The sequence below is a fragment of the Passer montanus genome, unplaced genomic scaffold (genome assembly GCF_014805655.1).
Source record: "Passer montanus isolate IOZ18808 unplaced genomic scaffold, ASM1480565v1 scaffold40, whole genome shotgun sequence".
Taxonomy (NCBI): Eukaryota; Metazoa; Chordata; class Aves; order Passeriformes; family Passeridae; genus Passer; species Passer montanus.
In genome coordinates this window covers 841,729-860,323 of record NW_024368819.1, presented here as the reverse complement: position 1 = coordinate 860,323, position 18,595 = coordinate 841,729, and the positions used below count along the sequence as shown (strand labels likewise).

At 42.6% G+C, this 18,595-nt stretch overlaps 2 protein-coding genes across 5 annotated transcripts in view; both read right to left on the bottom strand.

The window, feature by feature from the left end:
- COMMD1 (copper metabolism domain containing 1) overlaps nucleotides 1–13,012 on the bottom strand; it is a 62,522-nt gene extending 49,510 nt beyond the window's left edge. For 2 of the 4 annotated variants that reach the window (XM_039718899.1, XM_039718900.1), the window contains exon 1: nucleotides 12,782–13,012. In XM_039718899.1, coding sequence (XP_039574833.1) covers nucleotides 12,782–12,973 — 192 coding nt within the window. In that variant the 5' untranslated portion in view covers nucleotides 12,974–13,012. Of the gene's footprint in view, nucleotides 1–4,721; nucleotides 4,812–12,781 lie in introns of all 4 variants that reach the window. The other 2 variants (XM_039718901.1, XM_039718898.1) reach the window with 2 other exon arrangements.
- A 238-nt stretch (nucleotides 13,013–13,250) lies between these two features.
- CRLS1 (cardiolipin synthase 1) lies at nucleotides 13,251–18,553 on the bottom strand. Its single transcript, XM_039718902.1, has 7 exons — nucleotides 18,512–18,553; nucleotides 18,091–18,228; nucleotides 17,502–17,631; nucleotides 16,952–17,037; nucleotides 16,524–16,592; nucleotides 16,114–16,205; nucleotides 13,251–14,567 (listed from the first exon to the last, which is right to left on the bottom strand). Exons 2-7 carry the CDS (start codon nucleotides 18,190–18,192, stop codon nucleotides 14,480–14,482), a joined length of 567 nt encoding a protein of 188 aa, XP_039574836.1. The 5' UTR covers nucleotides 18,193–18,228; nucleotides 18,512–18,553; the 3' UTR covers nucleotides 13,251–14,479.
- Nucleotides 18,554–18,595: the final 42 nt, after the last annotated feature.

The window sequence follows — 18,595 nt, the reverse complement described above, 5'->3', positions numbered from 1 at the left end:
AAGGAACCTTGCTCAGCCGAACATCTCCACCACACAAAGCCCGTTCTGGGTAACACCAACGTGCATCTCTTCCACTTAGCAGCCTCAGAAGAAAACATTTCCTGGATTTGGGGGCAAGCAGCAGCTGCCTGCAGGGGAAGAGAAGCAGCTGTGCTATCTGTCAGAGTCAGCTCAGCATGTTCCCCTGCAAAGAGCAGCTTCTGACAGGAGGCATCCAACATCTTCCCAACCCTGTGGTTTCTGGGTCTTCCTTTGTATCTACGAGCCTGACTCTCCCGAGGGCTGCTGAGATATCCAGCCCTGTAATAAATGAGCTGCTCCCACAGATGGTCCCTGGATATAAATCCAGAAGACTTTCCCACGTTTCTGGAGATAGTGGAGGTTTTCAGCTAGTTGGTGGGTTGTGCCTCCCAAACACTGTTTATTACAGTCCAAGAGCTCTCCTGAGAATCAGAATTAAGATAAAATTAGATACAACAGCCTGCAGCCTGTCTGCACTTGGAAATGGTGATCCATCTTTTGGGAAAAAACTCCCAAAACTAAAGGCTTCTACACCCCCCACAAATTTCTAAGTCAGAAATCACAACTGACCTTAATACATTTAGTATTTCTACCACAAAGTAGAAAGATTTTAACTCATCTTTAAGTCTTCATCGAATCCATAGGAGATCACACAGATTCTTTTATTCACATTCCATACCATGTCTCAGCATTACTTTTATTTACTTCTTACAGAGCTAAAAGTGGAATAAACTAGTTTACTAAGAGAAAAGAACCACTGAACCTGTGAACCATTAAGAGGTTAACAAATACCTTTATTTAAACCCTGTAGCTTACTTTTTTCCTAGTATGTAACAGGTCTTCTGCAACAACTATTTTTTTATTCCAACCTTTTGTTTCGTTGCCAAGGAGGCACTCACCAGGTCAAGAGAGGTTCAGCAGACTTGTTAATATTTTTAAATTTGACTTCTGATTTTCATTAAGCTTTCTTCTTGGATGGGAAAACTCGCAACACACACCAACACAAAAATTATGGAACTGCTACTGCAGATGGGAAAAACGTGTGTGTGGATGATCAAGTGTCAGGCAAAATTACATCCTTCCTGTGTTCCTGATCTTATTAAGCTTGATTCCACACAGACTTGTCAACTGTGCACATGAAAGGAAAAAACTCTTCTCAATGGGTCACTTCCATGCTTCTTCACTGACTCCTCCATCTTCACCCCCACAATTCCCAGGCTCCCACCAAGCAGAAATCCCCTAAACACCAACCTATTTATTTTGCATACAAGCTCACCAAACCATGTTCTCAGTTAAAACTACTTTTTTTTGCTTTGAAGTTCAATCACAGGGGAGTGAATACTCGGCTATTTTTGAGCTAGTTTACAACTGAGCACAAAAGAGACCATAGCATTCGTTTTTAAAAGCATGTGAAGTGACCACAACATGTTTTCTCCAGCCTGCCCCTGCCAGGAGTCTGTGCAGCTGTTAGAAATGCCCTGTTTGAACTCACAACACCATAAAACACCACTTCCTAAATTTATTTGCAGGTGTCATTTGACTGTGGTGTGAAGATGCATTTGATGACAAAGGAGGGTGAAAGGCTGATGAAAACAGGCAGAGGAGCCGCAAGCTGAGCCGTGTTCCTGTGGTCACATCGCGCTTCCTGGAAACCTCAAGTGGCTCCCCCACTCAGAAAACATCTTTAGCTGAAGGAAAACAGAATCATCGGGATTACTCAGGCTGGACCTACTCTGTCTAGTCCTTACAGCACTTATAAAACAAGAACAAACAATAATAACAAAAACAGAACAAGCCCACCCATGGATAACATCACTCATAGATAGATATCCAAACGATGCCTGCAGACTCAGATTATGAGTAGACACTAAAAGCTTGGGTTTTAAGCAATAAACATTAAAAAAAGCACAAGCCCTTCCTTCCTGAGTAAGTTTTCAAAACACTTGTATTATTTAAAATAGAAAGAGTTATACAAGAAAAAAGGCAATGGAAAGTGCTTCTCAGAGAGCACAAATAGGTTGGACCGGCTGGAGGGAGATAAAACATGGAACAAAACAAAAGTTCTATTAATATACTTGCAACAACAAAGGTGTTTAATTAGGATTAAAAATATAAACAGGATTAAAAATATAAACATACTGAAATTAAAAATACAAATATAAATTGTCCAACCTGACCTGTACTCTACTGAATTACAGCAAAGAAAAAAAAAATCCCAGACTTTGTCAATAGCTTTCTCCCCACTCAAGCTCAATTTTTTGCTGTGGTTTAGAAAGCATTTTGCCACTTGGGGTGGAAGGAAAGAAATGTCACATTTCCAGTAGTTCTTAAAGATGCAACCGTACTACAGAGAAGTTTGAGAGGTTCAACCTCTTTCAAAATGAATGTGCACACACATGTGCTCCCTGAACTCTGCTTCAGCAGAAGGGAGCTGTTTTCTTGGAGAACAGACAGATCCTGAGAGATTACATTATTCAGTCTAAAATGGATTCTTCTTCAGTCCTGAAGGAGTTGTATTCAGAAGCAAGAACCCTCATCACATGAAAACCATTTAATGGACTACTGCCAAAGACAGAGAGGTAAATAAAAGGCAGAAGAAATCCAGCTAGGACAGAAAATACCAGAGAGTAAATTAAAAAAGAAAAATTCAAGGGAGGGAGTAAAAGCAGGAAAAGAGAGACAGAAACAGTGACAGTCCTGGAACTGGTGACAAGACCTGTCATTCCCTTAGGAGACCATGTGCTCAGCCTTTTCTTCTCCCCCTCTGCTCTCTTACAATAAAAGAGGTCTGTGTTTATCAGCTTTCTACAATCACTCTGGGAAAATTACTTGCTGCTGCGGACTACTGCTTCATGTCTAATCTCATTTCACTTAGAAGAGTTAAAAATAGAAGTTGGAGCACTTCACATTTTGAAGACATGGAAAAAAAGGTTGTAGCCCTACCCTGAGTGCAGTAATGGTGCAGACATTAGCAGAGCTTGTTGGAGCTTTGCAAGCAGTGATCCTGTCAGTGAAATCAGCAGAAACTTGCTTTATTATGAACCAAGCACAGAAACAGAATTAGTATCATGAATTAAATTTCCACTTTTACTCAGAGTACCTTGATTGTCTGCATCTTAAAAGTTAATGGTTAACTCAGCTAATCTGTCCCTTGGCTTGCATTTGGACATAAAGCAGAGATGCTCTGGCAGTGAAAAACATGAGCTACATGAGTCTCATCCCTCCACTGTTGCAATATACTCCCTTTTAGTGGCAAATTCTGACTCCAATCTCTGCTTTCCTTCGTTTCCAGCACAATTGTGCATTACCTGTTATTGCCACTCTGAGCAGCAGCTGGAGTTCCATTTCCTACCTGGAAGAAGAAGGATTTCTGCACTCCCAGCCCAGGCTGGGAACACATCCCTGCCTTAGCCATAGCCCTGCAGACCCTGTGTTTCAGATCAGCAAAGGGATCAGCCAGGAAAGGAGGCAAGCTTACAGACTACACTGCTTCACAGGAAGCAAGCAACTGTGCTCTGCCACCTGCTCCTTCACCACCTATTTTAACAACTCATGTTACATGCTGACAGGTGAGAGGGAAGCTTCCATTCTCAGGATCCCAGACACCAGGGCTTCCTTTCAGCACAGGGAAAATGGTTTTCCCTCCTGTCAGCTCAGTGAAACATAAAACACGTTCCCCAAACCAGCAGCAGCCAGGGTGGCTGCAAACAGCCGAGAGCCTTTATGAGGAGAAAGGAGCAGCAGGTCAAACTCCTCAGCACAGGAATCCCAACTGTAAATCCTCCTCTCCATCCCTGCTGCTGGAAAACATCACCTGATCAGGAGCAAAGGCTAAAGCAGGGAGCTTGGAAGAAACCATCTCTCACTTTCCCATAAAGACCTAGTTGCCATTTTCTGTATCAAAAATTACCTCAGCACTAAATATAATTAACATTTTGGGTAAAGGAAAAGCTAAAGACGCGATGAAACAGCTAAGACATCAACCAAAGCCCTCTCCAACAGCATGCCATGAAACATTAATGACTGCTCTGATTACCCCACAGGGGGTGGCTCTCTGTCTCTACCAGGCTGGGCTGCTGGAATCACCCATCAGTAGAGCTGGCCAAGCCATCAGGTTTTCCCAAGCTTGTAGGAATCCCTCCCCAGCCCTGTCCCTCCCCAGCCCTGCTGCACACTCACTGCTGTGGCTGGCAGAACTTGCAGGGACACCACCAGTGGAAACTGCTTGGTGCTGAAAAATCTGCTTTTAGATTTCGCATTTTTAGGCCTCAACTGCTAGAAACTTCAGCAATCAATTGCTCCAAGACACTGCAACCCTTCGCATCAAAAAGAATTCAATTAATTTTTCCTGTGGATTTTGTCTTTTAGTCAAATTGGGGGCTACTCCTATTTAGTAAACTCCCTGCCATTTGTCCACATGAACTAGACAACTTCATTAGAGCTTTCTGTTCATTATGAGACTTTTTATAGATTTCCTGACACGTCATAAAATGAACAAACCCACTTTCCTTGCCAAGCAAATGTAAATCATAAATGTACCATTTTTTCTTTGACAGAAAAAGGGACTTACAAGCATTTTTCTCGCTTCAAAAATGTTAAAAAATTGAGCTAAATGAAAAAATAAAAAAGGAATCACAACCAATCCAAATACACAAAATATTTCTGCCATGTGTGACTGTGTAAAACTAAAAGGTACTTACACAAACAGCTTGTCAGAAGAGAATAAAAACTACTCTTGAACCAGAAATGGCAAAAAGAGTCTGAGAGAACAGCACATCTGATGTGACAGTCTGAAGAGAGACAACAAAGCCATGTGTAAATGTCAGACAAGGAGTAAGAATGTCTGTTGATTACTTGCCTTTCACACAGATACTACTTCAGTGTCTGCGTGTATCTTCAAAACACATTTCATAATCCTGGCATCACAGTTCACAGAGACTGCAAAGAAAGGAAAGGAAAAACTACCCACCAAGCTGAGGTAGAAATCTTTTGGCAAAGATCCCAAAACATCTCAACCAAAAAAAATCTAACCTTATTTGGAAAAAAACCCCACAGATTTTGCTCAAACTATATTTGTATTGCCACTTTTTACTGTTAGGAAAGAGAGAGAGATGTGAAAAAACATGCTTTCAGAAATGTATTAACATATGCACAATGACATGACACAATGACAAAAATATTTTAAAAATAGTTAGAAAAACACTTAAGGCTATAAACTGTTTGGACAAGTTGGCTGTAATTTCACATTTTCTTTGAAGAGTATATTTTATGTCTCGTTTTCATGAGATTGTTGCAGTCTATTTTTACTTAGATGAAATCACATATAAACCAGTATTGTAAAGAAGTAAATACAGAATATGCCAAAGAATTAGAGGAATAAAAAAATGCATTCCAAGATCACTGTCACCTTTAAAATTCCAACTTGCAGTCCTCAAGCACAGTAGATAAACAGATACTGAACTCCACTGGGAACTGAGAATGAAGAGGGAGTCCCAGGCTTGTTATACAATTCTAAAACTACCAACTTTATAAAAGATAGAATACTCTGAATTAGATCTTGGCTATCTACCAGAACCAGGTGCTCATGCACTGTAAACGAAGCAAAAGGCAAGTCCAACTTATTTTGTTCAAACATTCCAATTTTTAAAAAGTTGGGTGGCTAAAATAAGTAAAGGAAGATTTGGTTTCCTTGTTTATGACTGGTAAATACAATGGTAAAAAAATATGGAAAACTACTAAGCTTAAGCTTCAGGTATTGAGAATAGAAAACAAAAATGCCTTCCCCTCAAAACAAACAAACAACCTGCCAAACCAAAACAAACCCAACAAAAACAACCACACAAAACAAACCAACCAAGCCAGTTTGGTTTTCCCAATAATGAATCCTTAATCCTTCACAATGGAGGCCATCAATGTTCCACTCATTCTTTCTCACTCCATAAATTAAATCTTTTCCTTAAAATTCATAGTGTAAAAGCATACATTTATAATGATAATTATAAAATTGAAAACTAGGTATTTTAGACCCTGCCTTTAAATAAAGTCACTCAATTCACCTTGTTATAAAATAAATCATCCCCCAGGGATGATCTTGGAGCCCTCCCAGGAGCTGCAGCTAATCCTGACTGCCCAGGGAGGCTCCTGGGGAAACACACAGGAGCCCCTCAGCAGCTCAAGCTGTCAGATGTTCCTACCTGACAACTTCTGTCCCACTGGGTTTTGGGACTAAAACATCAATGAAAAAGGACTTCATGTAACATTTGCAGTGCCTGGTATTTTGTGCCACTAAAGCTTTTTTTTTTTTTAAATTAGATAAACTATTGAAAAAACAAATGTCATCCAAATGTTGAAGAAGTCAGGCTTCATCATATTTGGTCACCAGACTGGAAGAAATTCAGAGTACAAGCTTCAAACTGCAATAATTCTAGCCATACAGGCAAATTCTAGCCATACCATACAAAATTTTTAGTATTGTCTGCATTTTTTTCTTTTTAATAAGTTGTTGGATATAGTGCACCCAGTTGCTATACACTAGCACAGTCAAAAATCTAAATTACATCATGCCAAGATTGTAGCTAAGTGTTAAAAGAAATTAACAATTTCAGATGTTCAGCTTGTAAAAAGCTTGAGTTGTGTCATCCAAATTTCCTTTATATACTAGCTGTGAACTTCACTCAAGTGCAGACCACAGCTCCTGCATCTTTGATAAAGTGCTATTCAATGTGTTAACCACTCTTTCTGAAGAAAGGAAGCAAGAAAGGAAGAAAGAAAGGTCTATTTTCTGCTCAGCTGTGTGGCAGCTGCACATGAGACCAGTGAGGTTGAAATGAATGTTTTTACTTCCTTGACACCATCAGTTGGCTCCTAGAGCAAGCAAGAACTAATCTTCCCTCACACCAGTTTTAAGAGACACCATTTTTAGAGTATTGTTTAATAAAGAATAAAATTTCAGCACCAAGCCCTTCCTTCCCTTTAAGTCTTTCTTTATGCATCAAATTGAAGAGGAGACAGCTCAAGTTGTCCCCTTTTCAGAGTCCCACATTTAAAAGAGGAAAGACAACTCAAAGTAGTCCAGAAAATCACCAGTGCTGTGAGCTGATGGCACTGAGCTTCATTACCCTCTTCATCATTTCCCACATGCTCTGGGGAGTAGGGAATGGAGCCTTAGTGGTACTGAAATAAAGGCATGAAACTACATCTGAAGCCTAAGAGAGTCCTTCTTGCTTTTCAAATATATTCCATACAGCATGTGTTTGATGAATACTAATTAAGCATAGTAAAAGCATTTAATTTGGAATAATGATCTTCAAAGGCAAGATCTGACTCCCTGTTCTTCAATCAGAGTAGACTCTTGTTCAGGTCAAGAGAAACACCGTGGGGATCAGGTTGGAATAATGAATTTCAGCATAACCAATATATCTCCCTTTCTGTGCATGGGAGTGTTTGTGTGCACACATCCCTCTATAAACACAGATTATGCTGCTCACAGACACACACATATGTGTGTGTAACTTTATGACATCACACCTGTAGTGTTTGGGTTTTGGTTTTTGAGGTTTTTTTGACAAATGGTGTCATTAATGATGAAAATGCTACATACTTGCACAAGTTCTACAAATGCAACAAATGAAACAATATATTTGGATGGGAAAGTGGGAATCAGCAGGACATGAAGCACTGCCACCACCAGGGAACCCAACTCCCTCAGCAGCATGCTGTTCTGGAAGTCCATTACCTGGCAATTAGCAGATTAAAGATTCAGGAGGGCATTCTAAAACTCAGAGGTAGTGGAGAGGCATTAGACATGAGAAGAGCCAGTACTGACCTGCCTGCTCTAGAAACACACAGGCAGCACCAACCTCCACAAATGGGGCAAAGCAACCAGATCTCTGCACGAAGAGATGTAATCAACACTGTAATTAGGGGAGGGAGGGAGAGAGAGAGAGAGAGGGAGAGATTTGTTTCTTGTTTGGACAATACAGAGCCTACCACACCTGTTATAGATCAGTGACGCAGATCTGATGACGTTTCTTTAATCTACCACTTTCCCGTAGCTAAGCTTAAAAAAAAAAAAAATAAGAAAAGAAAGCACTGCAAAAGGTCAGGTAAACCATTAAACTTCAGGTGAGCCATTGTCACTGAGGTGGCACAGTCACAGAATATCAGCACTTCACAATCCAGGTGAAATGAGCCTTTCTGTCTCAGTTATAGAAAAAACCACTCATTAAATGGACATTGTCATAACGATTGTCACTGAGGTGGCACAGTCACAGAATATCAGCACTTCACAATCCAGATGAAATGAGCCTTTCTGTCTCAGTTAGTTATAGAAAATACCACTTATTAAATGGACATTGTCATAACTGTGGGAGCCCTTCTGCTTCTGTCTGCCTGGAGGATTTGCAGATGTAGCTGAGGTTTGTAATGTACAGGCTCCTTGTTCACAGCCTGCTGTTTAAAACAATGCTCGTGGTGCAGAACACCATCACCTCCAAATCCCACAGCCACCAGCAACAACACCACCTCCTACACATCTCCTCGGGAATCACAGCACCAGAGAAACAACACTGCAAATGTGAGAGGCTCCAACAACACTAATCTCAACTTTTGCAACTTGAGAAATCACAAAAAAGTCATGAAAAAAATCTCTAATGATGCAGGCACGCTGTTCTTTCTAGCTGACATACCTAAGCAGCAAATTGCTGCTGCAGGCAGTGGAGCACTGATCTTATCACTCCTGGCACTGTTGGTTCTGCACCCAACCTTCCTCTCCCCTTCATTGTTTTCAAGTATTCTCCCCCTCCCCTTTATGTGGCCTGCCAGCTGGGCCAGTTCCCTTGTGAAGTGACCACACGTACACCGACCCAGAAGCTAAAATAACTCACATCAAAAGCAGTAAGAGTGCTTTGGGACAGTGCCCACGCACATTTTCATCACTGCAATTCAGTAGGTGCTAGCTCCAGTAAACATTACATTTCCCACCCTCCTAAAACAATGCTGAAGAGGGGGGAAAAAGAAGTAACAACTGTGGGATTAGAGTCTGTACAAGAAAATGTATGCTGCAACACCAGACACTGGTGAGGTAGCAAGTGAGCTGTGCTCAGATTAGGGAGCTACATAATAGTGGTGTTTTGCTAAATTAAAAAAAAAGCAGCTATTATTTTTATTTAGTCGTTCCAGACAAACATTAATTCACATAATAATAATTTTCTCATGTATGTCCGATTATAACAATATAGACATTCCCTCCCTCACAAAATTCTGTGCAAAGTTATTAATACATTTTCACCTAGCCCAACAACAAATAGAATTATCCATTATAAGCCCAGTCATTCACTGGAGTGAAAGGTGTAACACTACATGGGACACATTTTTGGGTGGAAAATAGGGGGACAAGTACTCGTTCTCCTTTTCCCTGAATGAAGAAGAATGAGTTTGCTTAAAATATGTTCTTTTTAGATAGTAGATGCAGGCACAACTGCAAATCTAAGTGGCAGAAAGCAAGCAGGCTCTCCTATTAGCTCTGCCAAAATTATTTTATCTCAGACTGAAGCTGCTCTCCATCTCAGCCTTCCAGAAGTTTGGACAACTGCAAAGTGCTCTGGAGTTCATGACCCAGCCCACACATTTGAGGACTCACAAGGTATCTGAGAGGAGGGAAGAATGGCAACTCTTTCCCCTTATTAAAAAATGCAAGAAGTAATTTATTTTCCACCAGTTAGCAGAAATTGCTAGCAGAAATATTTCTGTTAGCAGAAATCCTTGCTGAAGAAGCAAAGGCCTTTATCCTCCACAGCTGAGGGAACCTTCCAAGTGTTTTTCTGCTCTGACTTTTCCCATAGGGGCAGGTCCCTGTTATGAAGCTCGAGTTGTCTCTTCCTTGTCAAACAGGGGTAAAAATGCTTTGGAAACCCCTCCTGAGGTCACAACAGCAGCTTCATAGGGACAGGGCTGCAGTCCCTAGCAGGAGGGTGACAATCTTTAGGGACAACACATTTACATGCTGGATATCAAGCTCTTACTGTTATTTATACAATATTATTTATAAATATAAATATATTTAACAACATCATATATGCCTATATATTATATATTATTATAGAATATATGGTATTATATATAATATTATACAATACATAATATTGTATATAATAGATAATATTACACAGTATTATTTATATAGTCTATATACCATTCACATACCAGGATATTTATTACAGATGATAACTTTCTCAGTATTTGTCAAAAAAAAACCCAAAGAAACAAAACAAGTTATAAATCAAATACTATAAAATATTTCTACTCCTCATGCTGTAATGTTTATTATTATTTAGCCTATGTAAAGTTTGTTCCAAAGCAAAAGAATGAAGGAGGACACTTTAAACCCAAGAGCAAAGAATCCCATTCAATAAATGCAAGAGGTTACTGCCACCAAAAGGAAAACAGTGGGATTACTCCACATGGGAAGGAACTATCACCGGTGGACTAATACTGTAAATTAAACTTATGTAAGAAGCAGACAAATTTAGTGTTTTAATCAGGATGAAATAACCTTTGAAAAAGCTGGGGGTGAGAATTCACAAAAGCTGCTCTCGCCCAGCTTCTCAATGCTTTGCAGCCTTAAGGGACAGGAGGCTGGGAAGGATGAAGGCAGAGGGCAGAAAACTATTAACAGAACACTGAAATCATACGGCTCTCCAGGGCCAGCCTTCCTAGGGCTTTGTCCTGCCTTCCAGGATACTCTACACAAGAAATTAGATTTTTAAAAAGTAAAATTTAATTTATAATTAATTAATTAAAATTAATTAATTAAAATTTATTAATTTAATAAAGACACATGATTTCACTACAAAATAAATGTAGCACTTTAGAAAGAGGTCAGCTGCTTCATGCATATTCAGCAGATGGATGGGCAGCAAAGGAAACAGGTGGAAGAAGTAGATCATAATGACATCCTTTATAAACATAAACCCAGCACTACTCTCTGTATAATCCAGGGGGAGAAAAATCTCATTTTTTTACTGCTACAGTAAATATGACAGATTTTTTATTCATCCCCATGCTTTGCACAGGCGGAATGCAGAACAGCACTGGGAAGTCCTTCACCTTGTTTAAGCTCAGATCCAGTGAAAGCAAGAGGTGGATTTATGGTCCAGATCAATGTCTACTGCTTAGAAGACACCAATTACTACACCAATTAAGTCACGGGGCAATCAGTCTCTCTGCTTCTAGACTTTGTCATCCTTCCTCCACCACCCAGAGGAAGAAGGAAAAAAAGAAAACCACAAAAAGGTAACAAAGATTTTTTCCCACAAATTCGTAATTTTCACCATCAAGTATCAAAACTGGAATAAATAAGCTCAGAAATTCACATGGCAATTAACAAGGAAGGGAAAAGGCAGATTTTGCATAAAGTTTTGCTTCTTCAGGTGCTGAGGGGACACCAGCACCCAAGAGGTGCACCCAAACACCAAGATGTTGTAAGCACAGAGGATCACTTTTGGAGTTTGCTGCTACCAGCAAATACAGTGCTACACAAAAACCCTCCAGGTTTCAAGTCAGAGAGATACCAAAAGAGGAAGGTAAGTTTAAGCCTTCCTACTTCCAAAGCACAGTCCCAGGATCAACCTTTCCCCCAAAACTGGCAGGTGTGAAGGAAAGAGCGACCAGAAGGCCAAGGGGCTCTTTTAGGATGTTTTAGAGCACAGATCCTACAAGGATTCTTAGAACTTAGGTGTCACTTCCTTTTAAGTTACCCACAAAGCCCTGAAGGAATCAGTTTTTAGGATTCAGGAGCAGAATTTTTTAGGATTCAGAGGCCTGGGCAATGCCACTCACTGCAGGCTTCTCAGGGCACCACATGAATCTGATCATTAAATAAACGACAGAATCTTCGTAAAGGCAGAAAGCGAGTGACATCACCCTCATCAAATTCCAAATCTCTCGATTCCATTTAAAACTACCGAGCACGTTTATAAATCTGGCCAATCCAAGCGTGCATTCACCCACAAGGTGGCAGTGGCCATGCAAGGATTTAGCACCTGGAGGCTCCCGGAGCCACATACAATCCTCTTCACTTTGAACAGAGACCAAAAGGCTCTGTTACGGGAAAAAATATATTCTCTCTTGCACAAAAAGCAAACTCTGTTGACTCAGTAAACTGGCTTGCCTCATAATTGGTGCTGCTTTTCTTTTCCTTACAAGAAAACTGCAGTTCTTCTCAGAAAGGAACAGGTTCGTGTTCCCACGAGCACAGACCGCAGATGTGCCGCCCTTCCCCTGCACAGCGCGGGCCGGATCCGGGAGCTTTCCCGAGGGGCTCCGGCTCCCGAGGGGCCCCGGCTGCCGAGGGGCTCCGGCTCCCGAGGGCGCGGGATGGCGGAAGGAGCGGAGTGTTCTGGCACGCACCACAAGAACCACGGAGCCCAGCTCCCGGCCCCGCACAGCCCCATCCCCAGGAGCCACACCTTGCTCTGGAGAGAATTGTCCGAGCGCTCCTTGAGCTCTGCCAGTGCTCAGCGCCCAGCCCCTTTCGCTGATACCCAGCCACCCCTCCCCGGCACAGCTTCTGGCCGCTCCCTCGGGTGCTGTGCCGGCCGTGCCCGCTCGGGGATGGAGCCGGAGCTGTCACCGCGGGCTGGGCAGGGCAGTGCCCCCGGAGCAGGGGATGCCGGACACCGGCGGGAGTGCGGCCGACGGAGCGGCTTTCCCGACCGCGGCCCCTTCCCCCCGCAGCGCCCCGGGCCCGCGCCGCCGGTACCTGCAGGAGGCCGCCCATCTTGGCGCGCAGAGCGCGGAACTCCTCCGGCGGCGCGTCGGGGTAGAGCTGGGCACGCAGCAGCTCCTCGGTGATGCCCGCGGTGCCGTGGAAGGCGGCCTGGGCGATGCCGCTCAGCAGCGCGCTCAGCGGCCTGCAGCCCTCGGGCGGCGGCGGCGGCTCGGGCGCCGCCATGGCGGGCAGGGCGCGTCCGCGCTACGGCGGCCGCGCGGGGCCAGAAACGCTCCCCAGCCAAGCGCCAATGACATTCACCAGACCCCCACAGCAAGCAGCTGGGCGGGTACAAGAAATATCCGCTCTCTGAGCTGTTTTTTTCACGGAAAATACTCCTCTACTCATGTATTTTAAGGAAACGTCCAGAGGCTTTGCCCTCTATCCTTTGCTGAAAGATGCAGGGTTGACCATTAAAGACGGGGCCCGTTAAAACAAAGGTACTAATAAAGAGCAAGTGTTTTCTCTGTGCACCATTTTATACAAGTTTCAATATAAAGAAAGCATTAAAATGTTTTGTCTATACAAACACACTGTCACAAAAGAGACTGTGTGCTCTCCTACATAAAGTTTTCTTTGCTAATACAACAATAATACAGTGGTATTGTTTACCTCCTGATTTCAGTCATTGCAACCCTTCACAGTTGCACTTTCTTATGACATGAAAGAAAAATCATATTGCTCACAGACAGAAAATACGAGTTTATCATCTTGACCTGTTCTGCCTTGCTCTTTCTTCAGTTTTGTAGGTAGAGAACAGGCAAAGAACAAGTTGTCCTTGCATGAGGGGAGCACAGAGTACATCTGGAAGCTGGAGGTACAGGAAGAAGTAACAGCAAACACATCTAACATTTCTTCTGCTGTCTCCACTCATTTGGACAGTATTTTAAATGTCCTCTTCAGCCAGTGGTATTGGGATCAAACAACATCTTTGGAAGCTTTAAAGCATCTGGAGATACAGGAATTTCTTTCAATCACTAGAAATGAATATATAGGATGAGAAACTGAACTCCATTTGGGTACAGACTCCTCACAGCACCGCTGACTTTTCTCAAAAACTCTGAGTACAGTTCATCATCGTTCATCTTGAAAAAGAAAAGGGAGCAGGGTAGGAACTCTTCATGGCTTATCAGTATCACCCATGGAATATAAAGCAAAATTTCTCTCTGCTTTGAATTTCTGAAGATACCATCCCTCGATGACATGCTTCCTTCTGCTGCAGCCTGAGGTGAGTCTTTAGGTGCTCATGAGCAGTGCTGGTTTACTGACTTGGGCTGAGGTGCAAACTTGCTCTTGTAATTGCTTCTTCTTCTCAGATCCCAGGGTACTCAGTGCCTTGCATGAATATGGCAAAACAAATCTGGTGCCAAGTGCGTGTCTTGACTTCAAAACCAGCATAAAATTACTCAGAATGCACATGGCAGCAGCAAGTAACCCGTGGTTTTAAGAATTATTTATTTGTTTTTGTAAACAACCTCATTTTTAAAGAAATTAAAAATACATCAAAAAGTCTGTCTCTACATATATACACAGTACATGTTCAAATTTCACTTCATTGTGATGCCATGGTTTAAGCAGAAAAGCAAAGAGTGCTTTGATCCAAAACTCAGCTGCAATACCACCACCTCTGGGGACACAGCACCTTCCTGCCTTTCCAGGAACACTTCCCCTTTTATCACCCAGACCACTTCACTTGTTCTTGATCACCTGGACAGTTTTCCTGCCGTAGTGGTAATAGCTGTAGGCAGATGTCACCGTTGTGAAAGCTGTGATGCACCTTTGGGGAAAAGAGTTCCTCTAAGTCATGGGGGTCTCTGGACAACATAAAAAGTGCCTTTTTTTTCTTTTTTTAGCATCTGTTGTTAACTACACAGTCAGGAACTATGCTCCACAAAAATGCAGCTGCAGTTTACAAGCTGAAATTCAGTGCTATGGGGAGGATTAGATAAACAAAGACTCTGCCATCCAGGGGTAAGCAGCATGCTTCAGTGTAACTGCATACCAGGACAAATTATCACCACACCAGCACTTGCTTTAGAGAAGGGAAAATAAAAGATTCAGCATTTGCAGCCTACATCACTTCTACCAGCTTGAGAACTGACAGATGCGAGAAACTATTCCTTGGCAGTGTGAGCAGGGAACACTGGAACCACTCAAGACTCAAACTTACCATTTTCACCAAGTTCCAAAGCTAAAGAACCAGTTCCTGCTTCAGAACTTACCATTTTCTCCAAGTTCCAAAGCTAAAGAACAAGTTCCTGTTCAGGGAAACTTTTGTTTCCCTCCCAGACCACAGACATCCCTAAATGAGCAGTGCTCCTCTGGCTGGAAGGCTGACACCACCCCCGAGGTGGGAGTCTCTGCTGCAGCCCTGCCTGCGCCTCTGCCCTCCCTGAGCACTCTGCCAGGGAGTTTCTGAGAGTATCCACAGAACACCCTGGCAAATTACACCCCGAGGCAACTCTAGATTTTGTCTTACCACCAGGATAAAAAACCACAGACTGTTAAGATCAAGGTTCATTCATAGTTCCTTAAACACTTCATGGATTGGGTTGGTGGTTTTGGTTTCTTTGGTTTGGTTGTTATTTTATTTTCCTAGAAGACAAGTAACACTGGATTTTGCACTACTTTAAGTTACTAAGTAATTCTGACATCTGCTGTTCAGAACTCTTTGTTCTGAACTCTTGCCAAAACAGCTCAGGAAAAATAACTGCACTCATAACAGCTGCAGCCAGCTGCAGCTCAGACTCAGTTCAGAGCTCCAGTGACAGCAGAAGGAACAGCATTTCTTAAGGAGGGAAGCTCCTTTATGTCTGTTCTCATCCCATCCCTCTCCTCCCTTCCCAAACTCTAGCAGGAATCACCATTTCTCCATGTGCTTTTCAAACAGGCTGTAGAAACCTGGATTTCAAGAGAGCAGGCACAGTATAAAGCAAAAATAAGAATGGCTATTATTACTGATCCCATGGCTGCTTGTTCAAGGACACTTCTGGCATGAATAAATGAGGAATCCATGCAGCCTTTCTTCCTCCTTTTTTCTCCACTCATCTGAATTTATGTTTTGCCTGTATACACCATGCCTACCCCAAAGACTTGCTTCTAAGCTATTATTCCTGGATCTTAACTAGTTTCATTAAGTACCAATAAATATCTAGTTTTCTGGTGTCAAATTTAAGACTAAAGGTGTAAAAATTCAGGCATATGGGCTTATTGCATCTTCTGGGTACAGAAGATTATTTATTCCACACAAATTAATCTTGATTACCCGCTTCTTTAGGAGCACATTAAATTATCTGGGGGAAAAAAAGTAAGATATTAGTTACCATAGTGTCTGCAGATATATGCTGTCCACATAATTGAAAACAGGTGCTGCTAAAGAAGCTGCCACCAAAATCAGCTGAACTGCTGTGTTCATCTGAGAAAAGCAAAACAGCAACTGTGAGCAACATGAAGAAGTACAAGGAATACCAACATGCACTTTTATTACTGCTTTAAGGATTAGTTTACATAAAGAAAATTTATTTAAAGAAACCTTCTTAAAATAAAGCATCTTACTCTCTCCAAATCAGCATGTGCTCTGACAGAGTACAGTTGAAAACCTTTCAGGATCTAGGTAGAGTTGGCACTATTTTCAAACTGTACTCAGCAGTTGTGTAAATTATCCCCACCCTCCAAACCACACAATGCTCCAAGTACCCAGGAGGTATCTTTTGTAACAAGTTATTGCTCTTACCTTGCTGATGAATGTTGGTTTTAATTGTGCAGTAGCATAACAGGGGTTAAAATACCTACTCAGTGTTCTCTGTTGGGAGAGAAAAGAGGAAAAAAATTGCAGCTCTTGTACATTCAGTCTGATTTACCTGTTCACACGATAAAGAAAAGACAACTGTACCACTGAAGAATTACACTGCTCTTTGTAAGATTGATTATTACACATCACACACAGGAAAAAAGTTATCAGTAGCTCTGACTTATCTTTACAAACCACATTTTATTAAAACACTGCTCTGCTCAGAAATCTATTTAGCAAAAGAACAAGCATTACATCTTGTAACCATCGAGTCTCAAGATGACAAATCTCTTGGTCACAACTTTGCCATTAATTAAGCTTATTAATGTATTTTTTGTTATGATGACACGTTTTTAATGCCGCGCACTCACCGGTGGAGAAAGAGTTTTGTATCGCACGTAAAAAACGGCGGCAATGAGTGCCGCATCCCGCAGGATAATCATGGAAGTCAGGGGAACTGCAAGACCAAGGCAACACCAGCCAGTGAGAAACTGTGCCCATGATTAAAGGTAAAACACAACCAAAAGAGCAGAAAATTAGAAGTGAGACAAAACAGCCACACCCAAATTCTCTTGAACGAGTTCTATGCATTACTGAGGGTGTTTAACACAACTCCTGAAAGGGTTTAAGCTGAAGTCTTCAAACAATCCAGTCCATGAAAAACAACTTTACAGAGCTACTATTGCTGCTTTAAAGAAAGAGCACCTAAAAAGGGCAGTCCATGCCATTTTGTATGCGGCAGCACTTGCTTTCTGTGGGGTCCCTTGGGAAGTGTTTATTGGGAGCAAAGGGCCGGAGGAGTTCCGGCAAAGCAAGAGTTCCAAGAGATACAGTTTTCCTTGTTAGAAACACAAGAAACATTGCTACACATAAACTGACCTTCTTTGCCTTATCTAGAGCACACAACTGACATTTCCTCACCTGGGATAAGATTTGCACAAGTTAGGCTCACGTAGAGCACGCTGATAAGGATTTTATCCGCCAGGGGATCGAGAGCACTTCCCAGTGCTGATTTCTGATTAGCCCAGTTCCGTGCAATAAATCCGTCCAACTAGGAAAACCAAAATTTAGTAGCTGTCTGTTAGAAGGGTATGAACCAAAACAGCCTGTGTACGCTACTTTAGACAGGTATTTAATGAAGAGTTTAACTAGGATAAAATGTGATACCTCTTAGCTAGTGTTTAATGAAGAGTTTAACTAGGATAAAATGAACTTGTATCATTTAACAGACCACCAGGTGCACAAGCACTGAGTGGCCAATGCCAACCCGGGGCTGGTCAGGGAGCCCTGACATTCCCCATTACCCCATTAGCATTAAGTCCCCTTCAGGCACCTGCAAATTCCCTTTGCAGCACCACAAAGGATATATACAGCATTCCTAGAAACCAACAAATCTAAAACCAAATGTTTTGTCCGTTTCCACTCTACCCCGGAGTCTGTTTCAGTGCATGCCCACGGGATCCCGTGAGCCCAGCGTTCCCAAAGCCTTTCCAAGCCCATGCAGACATACCAGGTCTGTCACGCCAGCCAGGACAAAGACACCGAGTGCGACGTTGAAATTCTCTTCAACAATCAAATAGCCTAAAACCGGCGCCAGACCCATTCTCGCCATGGACAGGATATTTGGGATGGTCCAGGGGTTTTCATACTGTAAAGAGAAGAAATATAAAACCTTCAGGGCAGGAACTCAAAACCCCGCCTTGGCACGTAACACAGCTTTAACCGCGACAAATACTTTTTCCGCTTAACTAGCCAGAAAGCCTGGAAAGTTCTCGGAAGCAGCCCGCGGCTTTCGCAAGGCACACGGCCTCGACCCGCTAAACATTAACTTCGACAGGAGAACACCCCGCCTGCGGCGAGGGCCCCCATGGCGGGCCCGCCCCGGCTGCGACACCTGCTCGCCCGCCGCGTCCCCGCCGTCCCTCACGTACCAGCTCGGCGTAGGGCCCCGCCGCGCCGCGCTCCAGCGCTGCCGGGGACGCGCGACCTTTCGCGGCGCCTCGCGGCGGCCCCGC

Excerpts from the sequence above, each read along its gene's own strand:
- CRLS1 (XM_039718902.1), bottom strand. The coding sequence starts at position 18,192 with ATGGCGAGAATGGGTCTGGCGCCGGTTTTAGGCTATTTGATTGTTGAA. Across the intron at positions 16,593-16,951 it reads ACAAAACTCTTTCTCCACCG|AGAACACTGAGTAGGTATTT; the intron begins GTGAGTGCGCGG and ends CTCTCCCAACAG. Across the intron at positions 16,206-16,523 it reads AACCAACATTCATCAGCAAG|ATGAACACAGCAGTTCAGCT; the intron begins GTAAGAGCAATA and ends TGCTTTTCTCAG.